This window comes from Aspergillus welwitschiae (assembly GCF_003344945.1).
Source record: "Aspergillus welwitschiae strain CBS 139.54b unplaced genomic scaffold BDQ94scaffold_11, whole genome shotgun sequence".
NCBI classification, from domain to species: Eukaryota; Fungi; Ascomycota; class Eurotiomycetes; order Eurotiales; family Aspergillaceae; genus Aspergillus; species Aspergillus welwitschiae.
Genome location: NW_020798705.1, coordinates 399,801 through 419,683, shown reverse-complemented (window position 1 = coordinate 419,683; position 19,883 = coordinate 399,801). Strand labels below are relative to the sequence as shown.

The window sequence follows — 19,883 nt, the reverse complement described above, 5'->3', positions numbered from 1 at the left end:
TTTAATCCAACTAATCAACACCCCTCCCCAACCTTAACAACCTCCGACTGCACACCATCCCCAACCCCTCCAACAGCCTGCACAACAACCTTCTCCCCATCCCTCCCCTCCACCCCCTCAAGCACAATCCTCGTCTCAAAGCCATTCTTGTCCCTCACATCCCCCACAACGGCCAACTCATCCCCCATCCGTACTTTCCATCCCCTCACATCAGTCGCCCCATTCCAACTCACATAGACAACCACCGCATCACTTCCCCCCTCCCGACAAGCCACCGCCTCCGGCCTCGTCGTCGGCTTCCCAACCCACTCGCGGAACCGATATCCACGGTACGACTGCGTCGACTCATCGAATCCAAACCGCGCGTTCATCACCAGCGCCCCGTTCTCATCGTATTCCTCGAGCACCGGCATCGCGCCGTGCTGGAGCAGCACGTGCCCGTTCGGAAGAGGCTGGAAGCTACCCTGGCTTACGGCAAAGAGGGGAGCGTCGGAGTTCCAGAGCTTGCGGACGGGAGTTATGGTGCGATTTTGCATGTCCAGGGTGAGGGTTAGACCTGTGGTGATGGTTGTGGGGGAGGTGAAGACGTTGGCGTTCTCGTTGTTGTGTAGGTGCAGGGTTAGGGAAGTTGCGTTGGGGGAGTAGTTGACGAAGCGGGGGTCGTGTTGGTAGCAGAAGCTGCTGCCGGGGGTAAGGGTGAAGGAGGCGCCTTTTTGGCCCTGTGGTTGTGTTAGTGGGAGTGGTCATGGGGGGAGAGGAGGTGAGGTACGTACGTGAAGTTGCCAGGTTACGTTGCCGTTTTTGTCGAGGAGGAAGATGCTGCACAGGAAGCGGGAGGAGAGGAGGTAGGAGTCCCCGTATTTGGCTACAGAGTTGAGGTGAGGGTATTCGTAGGGGTCGGACTTGCTGGTACCTGATCCTAGGAGTGGGAGTTCGGTGTCTGTTAGGGGGATCTCGGACAGGTGTTCGACTGTGCTCCAGCGGAAGAGGACTTTGTTGGTCTTGATGTCGATTTCGTAGAACAGGCCGTCCTGTACCCAGCCGTCTTTAGGGCCGCCGATGGGGGAGAGGTCGAATTGGGTGACGTTCACGGCTGTTACGAGGATGGTGCCGTCTGATGTGATCTGGCTTTCGTGGATGTCGATGTAGGAGGGGAAGGTTTCGGGGTCGGCGGTGGTGACGAAGTGCTGCTCAGTCCCAGGCAGTGTTATGCGGTGGATCTCCTGGTAGGAGGCGTTGAGGATGCTGATTGCTCCAAAGCCATAGCCTTGGTAGTTGGCGCCCTGCCAGTAGGCTAGGACTGGTTCGCCGTCCAGCATTTGGGGCTGGTAGGCGGACGTGTTGGCATTGGGGCCCTGCCATACAAGCTGGCCATCGTCGGAGTAAATGGCTGGGTAGCTCCATTCCATTGTTGAGGAAGATGGGGAGAAGAAGAGGTGGCCTAGCTCTGTTTTGCCATTCTTGGTGACGTTCAGATGTGGTGCTTGGATAGAAGTACTGCGGAAGGTCTGCTGGGGCCAGGTGGACTCTGCGGCAGCTTTTGCGCCGAGAAAGAGAGTGAGGAGATTGGCAGCGTTATAGCTGCGGAATTGGCGCATTTTGTGTCTTCTATGATATACCAGAGGCAGGCTCAGCATTCAAGGATCTTTGGTAAGGGAATTGACATAATTTATAGCTCGCTGACGCTGTGAGGCGTCCCCGTATGTGATATCATATTTAGCAGTTTCGGTCATGATACCGGCAATTCCAAAACTCGTAGCAGAGGGCACTAGCGGGGTAACACTCTGGAGTGCACTATAGCATAGTGATTCGGAAAGTGGGCATTGTTGGGGAGCGATAATTTCCGTTCTTCCAGCTAAAGAGTGTATTCTATGATGGACGCCCAATCTAAAAAAGTCCGAGCGTATCCTCGGTAAAGGCTTCTGCGGTGGGTGAGATGGACCTCGCTGAACATGCCTCTTCTGATTGTGTCTGGTAGCAAATTTCCCTGAGCTATTGGGGAGTCGAATTGAGCCAGTGGAGGTGCCCGTCTGTCAACTGGATTGGACGATAGGAATTCCGAATGCGGAGCAGTTTCGGAACATACTGGCGAGTGAAGACCATGTGGGGATTCATGTTGGATCGACTTGGCCGACAGGGTCGCTTAAGCGAAGATTGAATGCGGAGAATCCGACTTCTACTGAACCCCGAGCGGAATCGTTCCTGATGCGATGCTGGGCCCCCTTCTCCCCGGATTACTGTGGGGTGGCGTGTGGGGACTGGGGGCTTGATCGTGTTGCTGCTGCAAGGCATTCGTTCGCTACTGGCCGAGGCCTAGTATAACTCCACGCTTAGAACGCGGCATATATGGATAGGGCCTGGGGAACAGCCGACGGAATTGCCGAGCAGGGTTCAGGTGACATTCTGCTGCTGAATGACTAGACATCGGTAGAATGAGGGGTTTTTAGCGCAGACTGAAGCCAGACCTGAACACTTCGGTTAGCACAATATCTCCCAAAATTTGGAAATCGAGGTTGCTCATGGAAATACTTGCAGTGAGTGGATTATTATGGTGATAAACCAGGCATGTCTGAAATCGAAGCACACCCAGTGTAAGAAGACAGGAGGATGCGATCCAACGTTGGCAATTGTCAAAATATCTGACATGACATCGCTGCCTGTGTTTTTTAGCTATTCAGATCGACCATTTTCTCTATTGCCATCCTTGATGTCGCTTTGCATGGCAAATCCTAGCCAACTGCTAGCTCAGGAGCCCCATATTGCAGTCCGAACATTGAGGGTTTCTCAAGAGACTGCTGGTGAAATATCCTGGCACATGTAGGTGAGAAGGTAGGAGAAGGAGTTCTATAAATGATATTTCTCGATCAGCTGACACACGCAACGATATCTCGCCATCGCATCGTCCTATGTCGCAATAGTATATCATATAATCATACTAGTAGTCATGCTTGAGTGTGAACGTCTATGCATGCATTTCAATTTCGCACTGTATAATTCTCTCAAGGAGATTCTCATGGGTTAATTACTATGCTTTACTTGATATGACTATTTTTCTGATCTGTAACTATAGCTTCTGCTTTGACCATTGGAAGTCGGTTGTTCCATACTTCGATCGATGTTCTGGGGTTTAGTGACTTACAATGTCCTGCCTTGCGTGTCGCGAGGTAGTGATAACTTAGTTGTTTTCCCCGCCCTCTTTTCATTATCTTCTCCTCTTCCCTCAGTGCCTGTAGGAAGCGAGAGACTATAGTTCTGTCCAGACTCTCTGAATCTAGCATATCTTCGTTTCACGAACGCGGTGGGAGGAAAGGCGAGAATACAGTAGACAACAGCCTGCTCTCTCACGGCTAAGTGCTTGAATTGAGTTACGTGGAACCTGATTCCCGGTATACATCCGAGTTATCTGACCAATGGAACGTCTTACAAAGGCCATTGTTGGCAGGGCAAGTCCTGACGTCAGAAGCGGACGGTCCAAGCGGCTCCCCCAGCTGGCATCCCCCCGTGCATCTTCCCCGCCATTCCGACCACCACTTCCTGCATCAACTAAACTATTGCTCCAATCGATAACTGATTATTTGAATCCAAACAGCAGCATATATAGTTTTAACTAAGGGTGTGCCCAGCATGTTGAGAAACACGAAGCTCCTCAGCACCAGATCCCATCCATTTTTACCCGCCATAACTGCAAGACCTGGTCAATTGTGCCACCCGTCAGTATCTTCCTACCAGCACCGCTGCCTTGTGACTTCCCAAACTATCCACAAAGAGAGACATCTTGAGTCTGATCTGGACCGACACCTACTCCGACCTGAGCATAATGAGAATACTAAGTCGGGCACCGACGACGAAGCGGCTCACCACTGGTCTTCGTATGATCCCACTATCACCGATCCCGACCTTGAGGTTCTGGCCTGCGAGGAAGAGTGCGAACTCGATGGTGATCTAGATGACCCTTTGTTCGTCAGTCCAGGCAATAGGGAAGTCAGTCGCTTCCTTGATCCGATGGTCGGAGGAGCGGTGCATGGTGCTACAAGACCGGGTCCAAGTGGGAGGGGCTGGACAAGAAAACATAAGGAAGTGATCATCAAGAAAATCCCCGGAAGCCAGTTTGAACGATACGACCGGATATTGCAGGAGCTGAGGAAGGCAGATAAGCAGTGAGTTGAAGACTTCTTCATCCGTATCTGGTATGATCATGTTGATACTCGTCTAGGGCCACGAAATGAGTGACGTAGTGAAGGGGTCTACTAGGCAGGACATAGTTCCGCAACTAAGGCCCATTATTGTCCGTGGTTTGCGAAGCGTCAACTCAAGTGTGGTTAGCAACCTTGGTTATTGATTGTTAGGTGAGTTGTTGATGGATGGTGATTGTACAGTGTCGGACTAGGTTATGTCCAGGGATGGGCCATGATATCACTTACTTCCAGATTGTATCAGAATGTGATATATGTAGTAAAATAAGAACAATGCATTACAGATTATTTGAAGGTTGATAATTTGTTATACATTCCATATTGATTGCTTCCATCGTTCGACCATACTCAGCCCTGGATCATATGTGTAATGAGTTTATCCAAAACCGCGTTTCCGGCGTTGTGTGCGACTGCAATCCCAACTACAACACAAAACAAGGAAATTATGGGCTATCCCTTTGGATCCCTGATTACAAAAGTGATACCTATATCCAAGTGGACTATAAATAGATAGAAGTCACTCGTCGACATGACCAAAAAGACATCAATAGAGCTCCACCACAATTGTCAAAACTCGCCAATGAGGGCCTCTCTGTCCTTGTGAATGTGGCATAGCGTCTTAGATTCTGATTGAGGGTCCACTTTTACTAGTAAATTGCAACATATTATTGCTTCAATCCCTTCGTACTCATTGCAGTATGCGAAAGAGTCTCCCCTGAACAGCCTTACCATTCCGGACATCTAACAGAAACATGATATTCCTGCAGATCACTTTCTCAAACAGGATATCTACAGGAGTCTTCAAATCTTGGAGTGACCGCATACTGCCCTGGAAAATAGATTAAAGATAGATTAATATCCCACCCGCTAGCGTGGCCAGTCATCGTCGCATACGCCACCCGATCTCCGACCATTACGTCAGTTCACGCACTGTGGCTGGATGATCGATCCGTAACAATGGTTCAATGAGTGAGTTCCTGGAAAAGGAACTGCTATCTGTGTTACTTTCTTAGGGGCTGTTGCAAGAATATGTATATATCCTATTTTTATGGTGTCCTTATGATTATATGAATCATATTGTATATTTGGTCGAGAGGTAAGAAACACCTGTAGTGGCCAAGATACTGTAAATCACTGGACTGAAATGGTGGCTTTTGCCTTGCTGCCAGAGTGTCAGAGTGAGCAAGCTAAAATTTGAGAATGCAATGTCGCCGGACAATCTCCCAATTTGGTTGAATGGCGATGCGATTGGCTCTCTAATCAATGTGTTCCCCTAACCATCAATACACACGCATATGCCCTATCCAAAGTAGGAAGCTCGAACGGTACCATTTGCACGTTCCCAATGTCATTGATATGTGCATGTATGGAGAAGGGTGTTATGATGCTAACCACATCAACATTGACCTTCTGCACTTTCGCCACCCTCATCATCCAAATTGTGTATTATTCCTACCCCCATACGACTGAGAAAGGATGGTGTGTGGAAGGTCATGGGATCGAAGAAAGGACTGGCCTTATGCTCGAGCAGCAGTCTAACAAGTTCCGAGTTCTGATCCCGCGCAGCACAGAAAAGTGGCGAGCCTCCATCTGGTGGAGCAGAATTTGGATCTGCTTTATGTGCGAGCAATAGCCTTGCAATGTCTATATTTTCCTCCCTCACCGCCAACCACAGAGGCGAGCCTCCATCTGGTGGAGCAAGGTTTGGATCTGCTCTATGTTCGAGCAACAGCCTTGCAATGTCTCTATTTCCATCCCTCACGGCCACCCACAGAGGCGAGCCTCCGCCTGGTGGAGCAGGGTTTGGATCTGCTTTATGTTCGAGCAATAGCCTTGCAATGTCTATGTTCCCATCACTCACGGCCCACCACAGAGGCGAGCCTCCACCTGGTGGCGCAAGGTTTGGATCAGCACCGTGCCGGAGTAAGGTATTGGTAATCTCCAGATAGCCTTCTCGTGCAGCCCACCAAAGTGGTGTAGCACTCCCACCAGGGTCAAGATTTGGATCCGCTTGGTTGTTCAGCAGTAACTCGACTAGGGCTGAGTTTTTCATTTGTACAGCCACCGCAAGTGGCATGTTGAAACCAGTGGTTATATAACCGTTTATCAGCCACACGGGAGTAAGATTATTTCCTGTAGCTCCCGTGAGCAGGTTCAGATCTGCGCCCTGCTTGAGAAGCAGCTCGACCGCAGCCTGTTGTCCACCCTGGACAGCCCAGAGCAGAGGCGTCTGGCCATAAATATCGATTGGATTTGTGTCGTAGACGCGCTTTGCTAACAACACCAGCATAGCCCTTTCCAGGCCAAAATATGCTGCTAGGTGCATTCCTGTCAATTTACGTGGTAGTTGACCGACATCATACCCATGGAGCAGAGTATACATGAGCGCTTGTCCGCTTGCGGAAACATAGTCTTCATTTCCAAGGAATTCGAAGACCAGATCATTTTCTTCCAAGGAAGAGGTGCGGACGTGGTGTGCCCAGTTGACCGAGGCATAGGTATAGAGCGAGTTGTTTTCTAGCCGTCGTTGCAACTCCTCCCGGGATGCACAGGAGCCGGTGCCGAACGTCTCGAACAGGAGATACGTAACGCAGCTTGTCGCTATAGCGTCTCTGGCCGCAAGGGCCCAGGCAATATCAGTGAGATAATCATAGGTCGTATAGTGCACCAGCTGCACCGTATCAGCTTCTTGATTATGGATGACTAGGCCTGCGCAGAGAGAAATCAATTCGTCCAGATCAGGGAAGTTGTCCTCTTCCAGTCGACGGTCACCCTTCTCTATGGCGAGAGCATGTCGAAGCTCATCCCGACGCAAAGGTCGCACTGCATGTATAACCCATGAGATGATACGCTGAGCCCATTCGCGGTTATTTACTCTCTGTCGATTGATTCTTTCCATCGCATTGTCATATGCCTCTTTTAGTGCTCCTGAGCCGTGAGGGAGCGCATCCAGTGCACGGTGGAACTCATTTTTCGTTCTTTTATCTTTCAAGGAGTCAAAATGGAGGGTCGCGAGCAAGAACCTTGATTCGATTTGTCTTAGTTTCCAAATTATCACGGGACACTGAGACAGGACAGGATATCCTTCCAAGATAGAAAACACTTACATCCCATCCACCAAATTGATTATCTGTTGCGTGATCTTCAGTTTCAATATCTCGTCCTGTTGAACAGAACGCGATAGCTCACTCCAACGACTGTCCAGGTAACATTCGATATCTGCCCCTTGTGCCCTAATATCCAGCCGTATGGCACCATCGAATGCGTACTCTAGGGAAGGCCGAGATGTTACCATGAAGCTGAGTTTACCACTCGATTGTAAACTCCGGACTTGGTCGAGCAGTTCCCTGCACGTCTCCTCCGAGCACTCATCCAGGGCGTCGACGACAAGGAACGCTCGATCAAGTTCCATGACGACTCCCAGAAGAGTGTTCGATAAATCTTTCATTGTCGGCTTGGAACTCCTGGCTTCGTGTTGTTCATAGAGAGAACGAACCGATGCGGGAACTGGGCCGGATAGCTGCTCCAAAATCTGCCGCAGAACGATACTAAGTCGATTGGAGGCAGTTTGGATCTGCCTTTGATCATAGCTGCAGTACAGGTAAGCCACCGGGGTCTCTCTGCTTATCTCTCGCTGCAGATGATCAATGACGATGGAAGCCAATATTGTCTTTCCGGCACCAGGAATCCCGGGGCAGAACAATGTTTGTTGTTTCCCATCTAGCCAGAGGCTAAACTGTTCGGAATGCAGAAACCATTGACCAGTGCCCGGCCGGTGCTTACTGAAAGCATCTACTTGCTCAGCTTGCTGAGCAGAGGGAGCAAGCCACGACAGAATTCTATGGCGCATCTTTCTCTCTTGTTCTGTTCGGCCATCAGAAAAATTTCGCATGCTTTGAAGATTAGGAGGATAATATTACCGTCAAGTAGAGGATTGAGCTTGAACTTGACTTCCGATATCTCCTTTCGGACTACATACATGATGCAACGTTGGCGGATCAGCTTCCTTTTCTCTCCCACGGACACGCCAGTTTAGGAATTCACTGACCCGTTTCAACAAGCTCCGCAGCGACTTCCATCTTCATCACCTCAGCTGGTGGAATGACACTCAGGAGGTCCTTGGCATAAGCCGCGGCTGTCGCAGCCGCATACCGTTGCCAGATCTTATGTTTATGGGTGTCGGAATAATCACAAATGCCTCGAATAACCAGGCAAGGAAAATCATTCATCAACCCTGCAGCCTCCATCTCGAAGCACAGTATGCGATATTGTCTGCGAAGTCTCTCTCGCGTGGCGGCGTGCCTCATCACCATATCTGCGGAGGCAATGGTACCATGGTGAATGACAGGATCCGTAGTCGTCCGAGGGCGTCGACGCACCAAACGGGAGGTGTCACAGTATGGGCATGGTTGTTGCTTATGATGACTTGATCCCGATTTACGGACGGTGTGACCATCGCTCATTAATGCGGCTGCTGCCCCAACTAAGAACACCAACAGAGCGACGGCGGCAGAAAAGAGCGAAGCAGAAGCCAACATACCACTGCTGGAGTTGAATGCAATCGCGCCCCAAGAAGCGAACAGACTGATACCTAGGACAGCGATGACAATATGACTTCTGGAATTAGAGGAAAGAAGGCTCGACTGCACAGCAGACTCTTGATGCTCATAAGATACCTCAAAAAGCTGGTCATACTCCCACCCTTGATGACTGTATAGGTCTCCAAACCGTGGGTTGCTCCCCTCTCTTAATGCTAGTGTTTTCTCGATCATATCCGTAACATGCCGCGACAATCCATTCCGTTGAACCTCATAAGTCGCCCGTAATTTATTTACTCCGTTTCGCAGTTGAGCTGGTGGCATATTGAGCATTCCTGTGTGTTCAAACTGGCCGCCGGCCACCATCTTCCCACGGTCATATTTTATAACCCCACCTGTAGCGTGTCAAAAAGATTTGTGGAGGGGGCCAAGGAAAAGGAAGTCTCTAGATAGGCAAGGAGATTTTTAAATATTCCTTACCCAGCTCTCCATCAGGAACACTGACTACCACATCACCAAGCCGAATATCTTCTTCATCAGGAGACTTGCTGGGGCTGGAAGGTGCTCCGCCGCCTATCCCCACCATCAGCCCAAAACGAATGCTAGGGAAACTTCGGAGCATGTCTGCTGCTCCCTTGGCTGCTGGGGTAATGCCGGTACTGCCAGCCGGGAGACACGCGATCACGATGTTGTGTTGACCAATTCGACCGAGCGTATACACGTTGTCATCGCCCTCGGGTTGATTCCGCGCCGGATAAATCTCATCCAACATCCCCTCCGAGGCTGCTAACTCGATGGCGAGGGCACAGATCCATCCCACCGTAAACTCATCATTCCGAGGTGCTCTGTATGGGAGATATTAGTGTGAATATGATGTCTCTTAGGTTTTCCATTTTCCCCCTTGCTTTCTGTCCATGTGTGGAGGCTCTATTTTTCTCAGCTTAAAGACTCACTTGCTAGATAAGTCTGCCATCCTGAGGCGATACTACCTTCAAAGCCACCCCTCCGCGGTAATTAGGAATGAGCGAACATGATGGCCAGAAATTGCGAATTAAGGCCCGGGTTGCTGCCCAAGCTTGAATGACAAGCAGATATCATGCAGGGATCTTGGGTCGGAGAAATCGAACTTCCGCCCAAAAAGTAATTATGGGTCGATGTATGTATGTAAGCAGCTAACAATCTGAGTATGGGAGATAATCCTTGGAGTCACGTTAGGGGACAAAAAAGGGCCCAAATGCTACTTAGTCAAAATTTAGTCTACATGCTTCGTGCAATCACCGTGAGCTAGAGGAAGGATGCCGATATTATAGTCGTTCCGCTCAACAAACCAGGTGCTTATGAACTATAGGCGGGAAATGCCGAAGTATACCCGGGAGCAACTTTTCCCGCATACTGTATCATCGTAGTAGAATTGCTACGACTATCGCGGACTGGTTGTAGTCCACTTTGACGGAGGATGTCCTTGCCCAGGGTTGCAGGATTGGGTGGATATGATGCATGCATGTATTTCAACGAACCTGGAGTTTCTAGTATACTTGTTTGCAGGAAGACCTGGAATTTTGCGCTGAACCCCACAGGGGAATATAGTAGTGTTATCGCAAAGTACATAACGTCAATCATAATGTCATCTTAACATTATAACACATCCGTTGTTCTTATCTAGTATTTCTGACAGGAATACAAGAGAACACACTCTTAGGTCGCTGTCGACTTTGTGCTGGCCAGTTGACGGAGAGAGCAGAGGAAATGGGATTTCAGTATTCCACCTGCAAAAATGATAGGCAAGAAGCAGTTGGTGCCAGGAAAGAATTGTAGTAAAGTACTAGTAGATCTACTGTTAGTCTAATGTTAGATACTCGCCTGCCTTCCCTTTCTTTCGGTTTGCTTTTCTTCTGTGATCGGCATATATTCTGTACTGTGGAAGTATAGTGTCGGCCGAGTCCAAGCCACAGCGTCAATCTCCGGCTTGAAGCTGGCCCGTCCGCGGATGAGATCATTCCCCACACCTGCGACACGAATCGGAGGATAAGCCGCCCACAATGCCATCATTGTTGAATCGCAACAGAGCCACGTTGTTCGCTCATTGGATCTGATCCTAGCCGTTACATGTCAGATCTCATTTTATCGACTGGGGAGTCAATGCTCATTGAAGGGCTGGAGGTGGTACGGGATGACGTTATCCGACTTGGTCGGCCGCGTGTCGAGGATGCGATGCGCTGCGATCCGTGGTTGAGAGCGAAACTTTCGGTTTGCGGACTTGATATCCTGTTTTATCTACCATTGTGTTACTGTTGACGGGTGTGATGATGATGCATGCGATCTGTCGCGCGACGCTGGAGATGTATTTCGAAGGTGGGATGGGATATTGACAGTGAGATATGACAGTGACTGAGAAAAGTATTGTAGTGAATATTATGGAGCTGTCAGTGCTCGGAGGTACTGTTCCTGACTAATCTGCACTAAGGCACCTGATATCAGGTGTCTTTGCAGCGAACAAGAATAGACTGCCCCAGTCAATATCCTCGAGAAGGAAAGCAACAGAGACGATCCCATCCACTTCTGACGCAAGAATGATCCATCTCTCGTCGCTAACTGGGGCAGTGGGGCAACCTTCATCTACTTTGTCTCCATTCTTTGTCTTTGTGCTCGATTCTAGAATCCGTGAATCTGATGGGCTGATCCTGCACACCATCAAGCTGCTTGCAGCGATGATGTGATAGGATCCCTACGCCACGGAGGCCCTGCATGTATCTGTTCGACTGTGACGGGGTGATAACACCCCAGATTCGATTCAAGCGCAATGACGTAGGTGGGCTTCGCTGCATAGCAGGTGCATTTAAAGGGCCCTGAATCGTTGAGCTGGTGGTAAGCATCTAGTCAATAACTTATTCCTGCACATATCTTGATACCTAACCTTAGTACTCACGATCAAACCCTACAATTGCTATCTATTTTCACTTTCTTGTACCTGACGAACCACTAGCTTTACGACTGACGAACGCGACGACAAATCAGCTACCACCCCGTCCCAAACAACTACCCAATCAAGATCGGCGCATATTTCTCCAATCCTTTCACCTCCCGTCAAGCCATACCGTCTAATACAGCTACAATGTCCTCTCCTATCGCAAGCAAAGTCTCCAAGCTCAACCTCAGCCCTGACTCCAAGCGAGGCACTCCACCCAAGCTCCGCCAGCAGACCCCCCAGAAGAAGACTCCTCCCAAGCTTCATACCCAGGATTCCGCCTCTCAGGCTGAAGAACCAAGCGCACCTTCTACCCCCACGCCCAAGGGTAAGGTTAGGCAGCTACAGTCTGAGCAGCGCGCTTCCCCTGCCCCGGTCCCGGATGACGCTCAGTCCCAGGCATCTGGATCGGCAAGTCAGATTGGAAGACCCGCTTCTGAGCTTGGAGACAAAGCTCAGGAGACTGCGCAAAGTGTGCAAAATGGCGTCGAAGACCAAGGTGTCGGCCAGATTGACTTGTCTGTTCTGAAGGGTCTGCAGGTCGGCGAGGATGGTCTAATCCATGATCAAGATGGAAATGCCATTGGCCGACTCGCGGAAGGCCAGGCTGAATATCTCACCGGATACACTGTCGGTGACAACGGAGAGATCCTCGATGAGGATGGGGATCTTGTCGGAGTTGCCGATGTTCTTCCTGAGGCTTTCCAAGATGCGGTTGACGGCACCCAGGAGGGGGCTCAAGAAACAACCGACCAGGCAACCAAAACCATCAACAATATTGCCGAGCTGGCGGAGCGTCCTGTCTCCGAGTCTGGTGAAATTAAGGATGATGATGGCAACACCATCGGCAAGCTTGTTGAGGGCAACCCAGAGGATTTGGCTGGTTATGCTCCTGACAAGGAAGGAAACATTCTTGATGACGATGGTGACCTTATTGGTCGGGTAGAGATCGCATCTCAAGCTCAAGAAGCAGCTGAAGCAGAACCCGAAGCAGCATCCGAAGCAGCACCCGAAGCGAAACCGATCACCGATATTGCGGCCCTGGCTGATCGTCCTGTGTCGGCATCTGGCGCTATCAAAGACGACCAAGGGCAGCCGATCGGAAAGCTTGTCGAGGGCAATCCCGAGGAATTGGCAGGTTATGCCCCGGACAAGGAAGGAAATATCTTGGACGATGATGGGGATCTTATCGGCCGTGTTGAGATTGCGTCCCAAGCCCGCCAAGGCGCTGAGAGTGTTGCCAGCTCCCAGAGACCTGCTAGCAAACTGAGCCGTGAGGCTGTTGACGATGCGGATCAAAGGGACACTTCAACGGCCGATGAAGCCAAGGAATCTGTCGAGGAGGCTGCTGAAGAGGCAGACGATGATCTTCCTCCCCTTTCTACCCTGGAGGGCCTCAAGTGCAACAAACTGGGCAAGATTGTTGATCGGGAAACCGGTAAGCCTGTCGGTGAACTGGTCGAGGGCGATGCGAAGAAGATCGCTAGACTGGGCGCCCAGCTGGATGACAAGGGTCAATTCTGGGACAACCGCGGCAACGTCATTGGAAAGGCCAAGACCCTCCCTGTCGAGGAGCATCCCGATGAACCGCCCTTTGGTGGATTGGAGGGCCTCCACGTTGTTGAAGATGGATGGGTGGAGGACCAGAACGGCAAGCGTGTCGGTAAGATCAGCGAGGGCGATGCTAAGAAGGTCCTTGGTCGTCCTGTTGATGAAGATGGGGACGTCTTGGACAAGAATGGCAACACCATTGCTAAGGCTGAATACTACGAGGCCGAAGACGAGCCGGAGCCGGAGCCGGAGGAAGCCCCTGACCTGTCCAGTTTGGAAGGTCTCACCCCCAACAAGCTTGGCTATGTGATTGGACCAAAGGGCGTCCCGATTGGGCGTGTCGTGGAAGGCAAGGTGAAGGAACTTGCCGGCAAGGAGATCCATGACGGCCAGATCTGGGACGGACCGAAGCCAATTGGACGTGTTGAGCTTATTCCCCAGGAAGAGCGGGAGAAATCAGCCGAAGGTCCATTCGCCGGGTTGGAGAACCTTGTTGTAAACAAGGAGGGTCTCGTCGAAGATGACGACGGAAATGTGGTCGGCAAGGTCATTGAAGGCGACATCAAGATCTTGCGTGGACGCGCCGTCGACGAGGACGGAGAGATCATTGACAAGTACGGCAACGTCAAGGGCCGTGCAGAGCCATATGAAGTGGAAGAGCCACAGGAAGAGGCGCCAGACCTGTCGATCTTGGAAGGAAAGACGGTCAACAAGGCTGGAAACGTTGTGGATGCCCAGGGCAACGTCTTCGGACGGATCACCTCTGGTGACAAGCGCCTTGCTGGACGAAAGGTTGACGGCAAGGGCCAGATCTGGGGTGATAACGGCAAAGTGATTGGCACAGCCGAGCTCATCCCAGGAGCCGAGGAGCAGAAGCCCGAAGGCGCCTTCTACGGTTTCGAGAATCCCGTGGTCGGAAAGGACGGCGTGATCACTGATGCCTCGGGCCAGGTCATTGGCCGTATTGTTGAGGGCGATGCACAGCGCCTCCAGGGCCGCCAGGTTGATGAGGATGGCGACATCCTGGACAAGAACGGTAATACCATTGGCCGCGCTGAGCGCTGGCAGCCCGAGGAGAAGCAGCGTGATGTTAACCCGATGTCGGGCCGTAAGGTCAACCGTGAGGGAGAGGTGCGCGATGCCGATGGTAACCTCATTGGCAAGCTGACCTCTGGCAACCTGCCATCCCTCATTGGCAAGGAGATTGATGATAACGGATACGTGGTGGACAATGATGGTAACAAGATCGGGGAATGCACATTGATCGAGAACATTCCCGAGCCCGAGCCCGAGCCTGAGGAGCCTGAAGAGGAACCTCAGGAGCCAGAGATCTCGCCTGAGGAGCAGGAAGCCCAGAGGAAGCTAGAGGAGGACAAGCAGTTGGCCAAGAAGATGAGCGGTATTGTTGCCCAGACACTAGACCGTATTCGTCCTGTCTGCAAGATGATTTCTGAGGTACGTTTAATTTTGCTTCGATCACCGTGACACCACTAACCCCTCGATAGCATATTGAGAAGGCAGACCGCACGCCCAAGGATGAGCTTGATGAGGAGCAGCTGGTCAAGGATGTTAAGCCGCTCCTCGAAGAGGGCAACCAAATCTTGCAGGAATGTAATGGTGCCATCCGTGCCCTCGATCCGGACGGTCATGTTGCCGCCACGGCCAAGGCCCGTGCTGCTTCTCACGAGGCTTCTTCAGAGGAGTATGCTTTGGCTGAACAGCTTAAGGAGCTCACTGATCTGGTTGTCAAGACTATTGACAATGGCAAGAAGAGAATCGCAGGCATGCCTCATGCCAAGAAGAAGCTCAACCCTCTGTGGGCACTGCTCAGCGAACCCCTCGGCCAGATTATTACCGCCGTTGGCCTGCTGTTGAATGGTGTCCTCGGACTGGTCGGCCGGTTGCTGCAGGGTCTTGGCCTAGGCCCCCTGGTGAATGGACTGCTAGGCGGACTGGGACTGGATAAACTGCTTGGCAGTCTGGGATTGACTTCCCTGACGGACTCCCTGGGCTTGACTGGAAAGAAGAAATAATTGAATAAGCGAAGGGAAATGTGCCTGTGATATTACTTTTTTGATTCAATATTTGCCATTGATGTAAGATTGACGATAACGATTTTCACCATGTCGATAGCTAGTTAATTAATCAAAGTTTCACCTTATCAACCAACTTCATTCCATATCTTCATTCATAGGTCGAAGTTACTACCGTCATGCACTACCTCCGCAAGCCTTATATATAATCCTGCTCTTCCCCCTCATCTCATTCTTCCTTTTACACTCCCCGGGCTTCAACGCTCTACTAGTATATATAACACATCAACATGCCATATTATCCTGCTATCTCGATGCCATAAAGATAGTATCCTATAACATATGACATGCAATATATATACATACTATATACTACTTCCTCCACAAAGAGGAAATTGCAACGCCTGTGACTCCATCATAGGTCCATATTCCTCTATCATTACATCCCAACAGCCACCACAACACTCATGGAAGAACCCACACCAGAGCTAGAGAAATGAAAACATAGGCATAAGAAGACCACACTCTTGTGCTTCGTCTACTTCCCAGAGAAATTCCTTATCCCACGAAGATTGTATGAAACAATCTTCAAGAGATAAGCTCTCCAAATATCTCGGTATTCCATTATGATACTAAGAAATGCAATGGATAATATCAAGCATTCCCGTGTCTCATTTAAAGTCGATAACCAAGAGAAATACAACCTAAGAGCCCAACAGGCATCCGGTCGCTACTAAGATTGAGAAAGGCTGTGCCGCAGAAGGGGACTACGATGCATAAAAGGCTGATCTCGCTGTCAAAGCGCTTTGCAATGTTGATAGTGCTTCATGTATAGAGCTTTCACCAAATTCGGTTCGGCAGTACATGCTCTTAGTATGTATAACTACCACCCTATCGGATAAAGCGATCGTTGTTCTGTTGAAAAATGAGAAGAAAAACACTATCAGATGCTTAAGCTCGCTTGAAGATCCCGCGAAATCGTGGGCCCTGGAGATGGTGCATAAACACTTTGTGTTGTGTCTTGTTTATTGGACGAAGCATGCGCCAATTGCAAAACCCGGTCTGGGTTTCGATGATCAGTATAGTGAGTGCTCGCCTTTCGGCTTAGGGTTAGCCGCTAATTTGTGTATATTAGGGTTTTAGAGGAAACTTCCGTCGCCGTAATAATAACTACAGTCAAGACTTATTGTATATCCAAGGACTCGGTTTTATAGTATAGATTAAGCTATCTTCTTTGTCCTTTGCTTGGTTTCGTATTTTCGCCTTTCCATTTCTTTATATCTATGAAAATGTTCGCATAATACGGTTTGGAAGGATCAGGCATATTTAATCCAGAAAAAGAGCTCGCTCTCTAATTCTTATTACTCCAGAGCTACTAGATAGCTCAAAGTCACGTGAAGATACATTTCTCAATGCTTTATTATATAGCTTAGAAGGGTCTGGAACCGCTCCAGCCCGGGCAGGTACTATAACTGTATCCATGGGCATACAGATGATATCCCTTCTCACCTCCATGTTTCTATTATATTATCACATGGACCATTGACACACTACCAGTATAAGTAGTGCAGCGTAGATTACTCTGCTCATTATCTTACTTAGCCTATTAGTAGACGCCCTTGGTTCTCTGACTAGATCATGCGAAGGACTACTCTTATCAAAACATCTATGAATTGGCGAGTTATGGGACACAGCGCCAAGACATTAATCCCGAGGTCGTTGACCAGCACTTTCTAGCTGACCTACAATACGCGTGCCAGTATTGGGTACATCATCTGCAGCAAAGACAAGGTTGTACTCTTGAATTCCAAAATCTTGCTTCTCTCAAGCAGCATTTCCTTCACTGGCTGGAGGTTCTCGCACTAATGGGCAGAATATCCGAGGCAGTAGAAATGAATAACACACTACAATTCAGGACCTGGGTAAGTTTACGGCTTATTGAAAAGGAAGCACAGACTAAATTATACCACAGGAAAGTATTGGACATGAGCTGTCCGACCTCCTTTAAAACGCAAGAAGATTCACTCTCCAGAATTTCTATATGGCTGGAATCGCCCCACTCCAACTATACTACGCGGGACTTGCGTTTGCACCCGAAAAGAGTATTATAAGACAGTCTTTCTATAACCAGATATCAAAGCGAGTGCAAGTCCTACCAGTTGATAAGACATGGAGCCCCAAGTCTACAGACATTGGAAGGCCATTCTAATTGGGTTTGGTCAGTGGCCTTCTCGCAGGACGGTCGCATTATGGCCTCAGGCTCGTATGATAGTACTATCAAGCTCTGGGATACAGCCACCGGCACCGAGCTGCAGACGCTGACTGGCCTTTTTGATTCGGTTAGTTCAGATGGTGTGCCAAGTCAGGCAATAACTGAGTAATCCCCTCCAAGTAGGATGGTTTCACTCAAGTACGAATCAAGGTTGTGAATGAACTGGCAAATTTCAAGTAGTAAAGTATGATTGAACGCGAAGACTAAATACATGCGTGGTAATGGCTGTCCCCGTATATCTAGCCCCCGTATGTATTCCCGTTTACCCCCGAGGGTAGTATATATTACTATCATCGGGCTTGTGGAATTTGGTATTTGACCTATCCGGCTGTTGAACACATTCACAGGCTTAGCCTTGATTTAATAGATAACTCATGGAGTATTCATACAAGACTTATCAGAAACGGTAAGGCTGTGAAAGTTTAGCACCGTGACATTCGTCTTTCCATCGATCGAAGGTAGACATACGGAGTGATAAATCATCAGCCTAAACGATGACCGCAGTTGGAGCAATAAACGTGCCCGTCTACTACATCTTTTTCACACTTAGGGCACGTTATGCGGACCCTGACACTTGGCGACACTGGGGCAATAGTTGTCTCTCCCAGAGATTCAAATTCCAAGGAAGGCGTCATTTTTTGAGATTGGTGAATTTCAGATAGTTCTGAGCCGGACAAGCTTTGGTATGAAAATCTTGACGGTTGTGATATTGTATCTCTAGACGGGTTTGTATGAGAGCGGACAGAATGTGCAATTTATATGTGCTCTTGTTCGTCCAGAATGCGGGGGAGGAGGGGGCATGAACCAAATTTTTGCATTAGGCCCGTCCTTGTCAATCCTAGTAGTTCAACCGCAATCAACATGTGTAGCACCATCCCTGCAATCAACATATGTGCACTGTCCCCGGTCAACCCGGGTATTTCAGCTGCATTCATCACTCCTCCTGGGAATCTGAGACTATATGTACCAATAGCATCTCTATCATACTTAGTAAAAGAGGTAGCCTTCTCCTGGTGCATTGCACTGCCCCAAGACCGTCTGTGCTCGCCTGATGAGGCATTTTTACTATTGATCCGGATCATCGATACCCGCTATCTTACCTCCTCGGGGGGGCCTCGTCTACTTCGAGCCCGCAGTGCACTCTCTCTTGTGCTCCGAATCATTGGACTGGTCGTTGCCGCCAGGGCTAGGTTTTTCATCATCAGACCTGGTCAACTCGTCGATCCATGGAGGAACGTATCATGAGTGGCCCCTGGTGTCCGGCCCCAGGGGTCTGACGCCGGCCTTGCGAATTGGTCATATAGCGGTCAGCCAGTCAGAAGTTAGACTTTCGCACAGTCAGCGAGCAGGATTGGAATTTAGCGGAGGAGACAGAAATGCCAAGAGTACCCTAATCTAAGACTGACATAGCCCAGAAAACCACACTCAATGAACCTTGTCCACACATCCACTCCTTATCCCTGCACAGATATTGATTAATGATATCTTCTGATAACACTATTTGTCTATATATTTTATTCGTAATATATATTTCGTGGTCATTAATACCCTTATTAGATTCACGAATACCTGATTTCAGGTCAGGAATATCATGTGAGTAGATACGAAAAGTGCAGCTGCCTGCGTGTTCTAAGTATTCACACGGATGGAAACATTGACAAGGAACCGGCCGTTTTCAATGAACCATGTGCGACGAAGGTCATTATTTCTGGAGCACAGTCTCCGAGGCATCCCTTGCGGTTTGACAGTTGAGGAGGTGGGTCATTTAAATCTATGTGTGAAACTGGGCACAGCTTCTATCTCCCTGCATCGAGTGAGATACCCGGTTTGATCAGTGTTATAGATACGATCGCTCATCCTCCCACTTAGTTTGCTGCGAGTTGTGCTGTCATCTTGGAGATGAAACGATTCCAGGGCGACTATTGGGGATCGTGTTGCGATACTGGGAGGATGAAGAGACTTTTCGACGGAGTTGGTCTGTTTACCCTGCTGAAGATTATCCTCATAGGAGGGGGTCGTTTATCACTAAAGGAGATGAATTGGCAACTTAGGTCATTGGGAAGCTATATCGAGCATGTAGTATATTATTTTTGATCTGCTTTAGTGATCTATTTAGATACTTTGTTCCACATATAGGAGAACATTGTGAGATACCCCGGCTCCTATTTGAGCCTACACTTTTTCACCTTCTCGACGAAGCTATACTCGCCGTAACGTAGGTATTTATTCCCAGAAATTACCCAGGAAGCTTGATGCTAAACGAATGTATGGTAAGTAGCTGAATAACCGTCAACGCCGTATCACGCCACCCGTCCAAATCTATATGTCAAA

The 19,883-nt window shown here is 49.4% G+C and overlaps 4 protein-coding genes across 4 annotated transcripts; 2 read left to right on the top strand and 2 right to left on the bottom strand.

Annotated features, from left to right (window-relative positions):
• Positions 1–14: 14 nt before the first annotated feature.
• BDQ94DRAFT_177646 (arylsulfotransferase family protein) lies at positions 15–1,598 on the bottom strand (the record flags this gene model as incomplete). Its single annotated transcript, XM_026772963.1, has 2 exons — positions 15–719; positions 774–1,598. The coding sequence occupies 2 exons, from the start codon at positions 1,596–1,598 to the stop codon at positions 15–17; spliced, it is 1,530 nt and encodes a 509-aa protein (XP_026627822.1).
• A 1,942-nt stretch (positions 1,599–3,540) lies between these two features.
• On the top strand, positions 3,541–4,488 carry BDQ94DRAFT_140915 (uncharacterized protein). Its single transcript, XM_026765718.1, has 2 exons — positions 3,541–4,157; positions 4,214–4,488. Exons 1-2 carry the CDS (start codon positions 3,625–3,627, stop codon positions 4,224–4,226), a joined length of 546 nt encoding a protein of 181 aa, XP_026627821.1. The 5' UTR covers positions 3,541–3,624; the 3' UTR covers positions 4,227–4,488.
• Positions 4,489–5,281: 793 nt separating this feature from the next.
• On the bottom strand, positions 5,282–9,704 carry BDQ94DRAFT_177644 (uncharacterized protein; the record flags this gene model as incomplete). The annotated part of the gene is made up of 6 exons (XM_026772962.1): positions 5,282–7,216; positions 7,301–8,057; positions 8,114–8,164; positions 8,242–9,126; positions 9,212–9,576; positions 9,685–9,704. The coding sequence occupies 6 exons, from the start codon at positions 9,702–9,704 to the stop codon at positions 5,590–5,592; spliced, it is 3,705 nt and encodes a 1,234-aa protein (XP_026627820.1). The 3' UTR covers positions 5,282–5,589.
• A 1,923-nt stretch (positions 9,705–11,627) lies between these two features.
• On the top strand, positions 11,628–15,404 carry BDQ94DRAFT_15450 (LEA domain protein). Its single transcript, XM_026768310.1, has 2 exons — positions 11,628–14,702; positions 14,753–15,404. The coding sequence occupies exons 1-2, from the start codon at positions 11,844–11,846 to the stop codon at positions 15,278–15,280; spliced, it is 3,387 nt and encodes a 1,128-aa protein (XP_026627819.1). The 5' UTR covers positions 11,628–11,843; the 3' UTR covers positions 15,281–15,404.
• The last annotated feature ends 4,479 nt before the right edge of the window (positions 15,405–19,883 follow it).

Coding starts and splice junctions, on each gene's coding strand:
- BDQ94DRAFT_140915 (XM_026765718.1), top strand. CDS start 3,625: ATGTTGAGAAACACGAAGCTCCTCAGCACCAGATCCCATCCATTTTTA.
- BDQ94DRAFT_15450 (XM_026768310.1), top strand. CDS start 11,844: ATGTCCTCTCCTATCGCAAGCAAAGTCTCCAAGCTCAACCTCAGCCCT. Junction 14,703..14,752: donor TCTGCAAGATGATTTCTGAG/GTACGTTTAATT, acceptor ACCCCTCGATAG/CATATTGAGAAGGCAGACCG.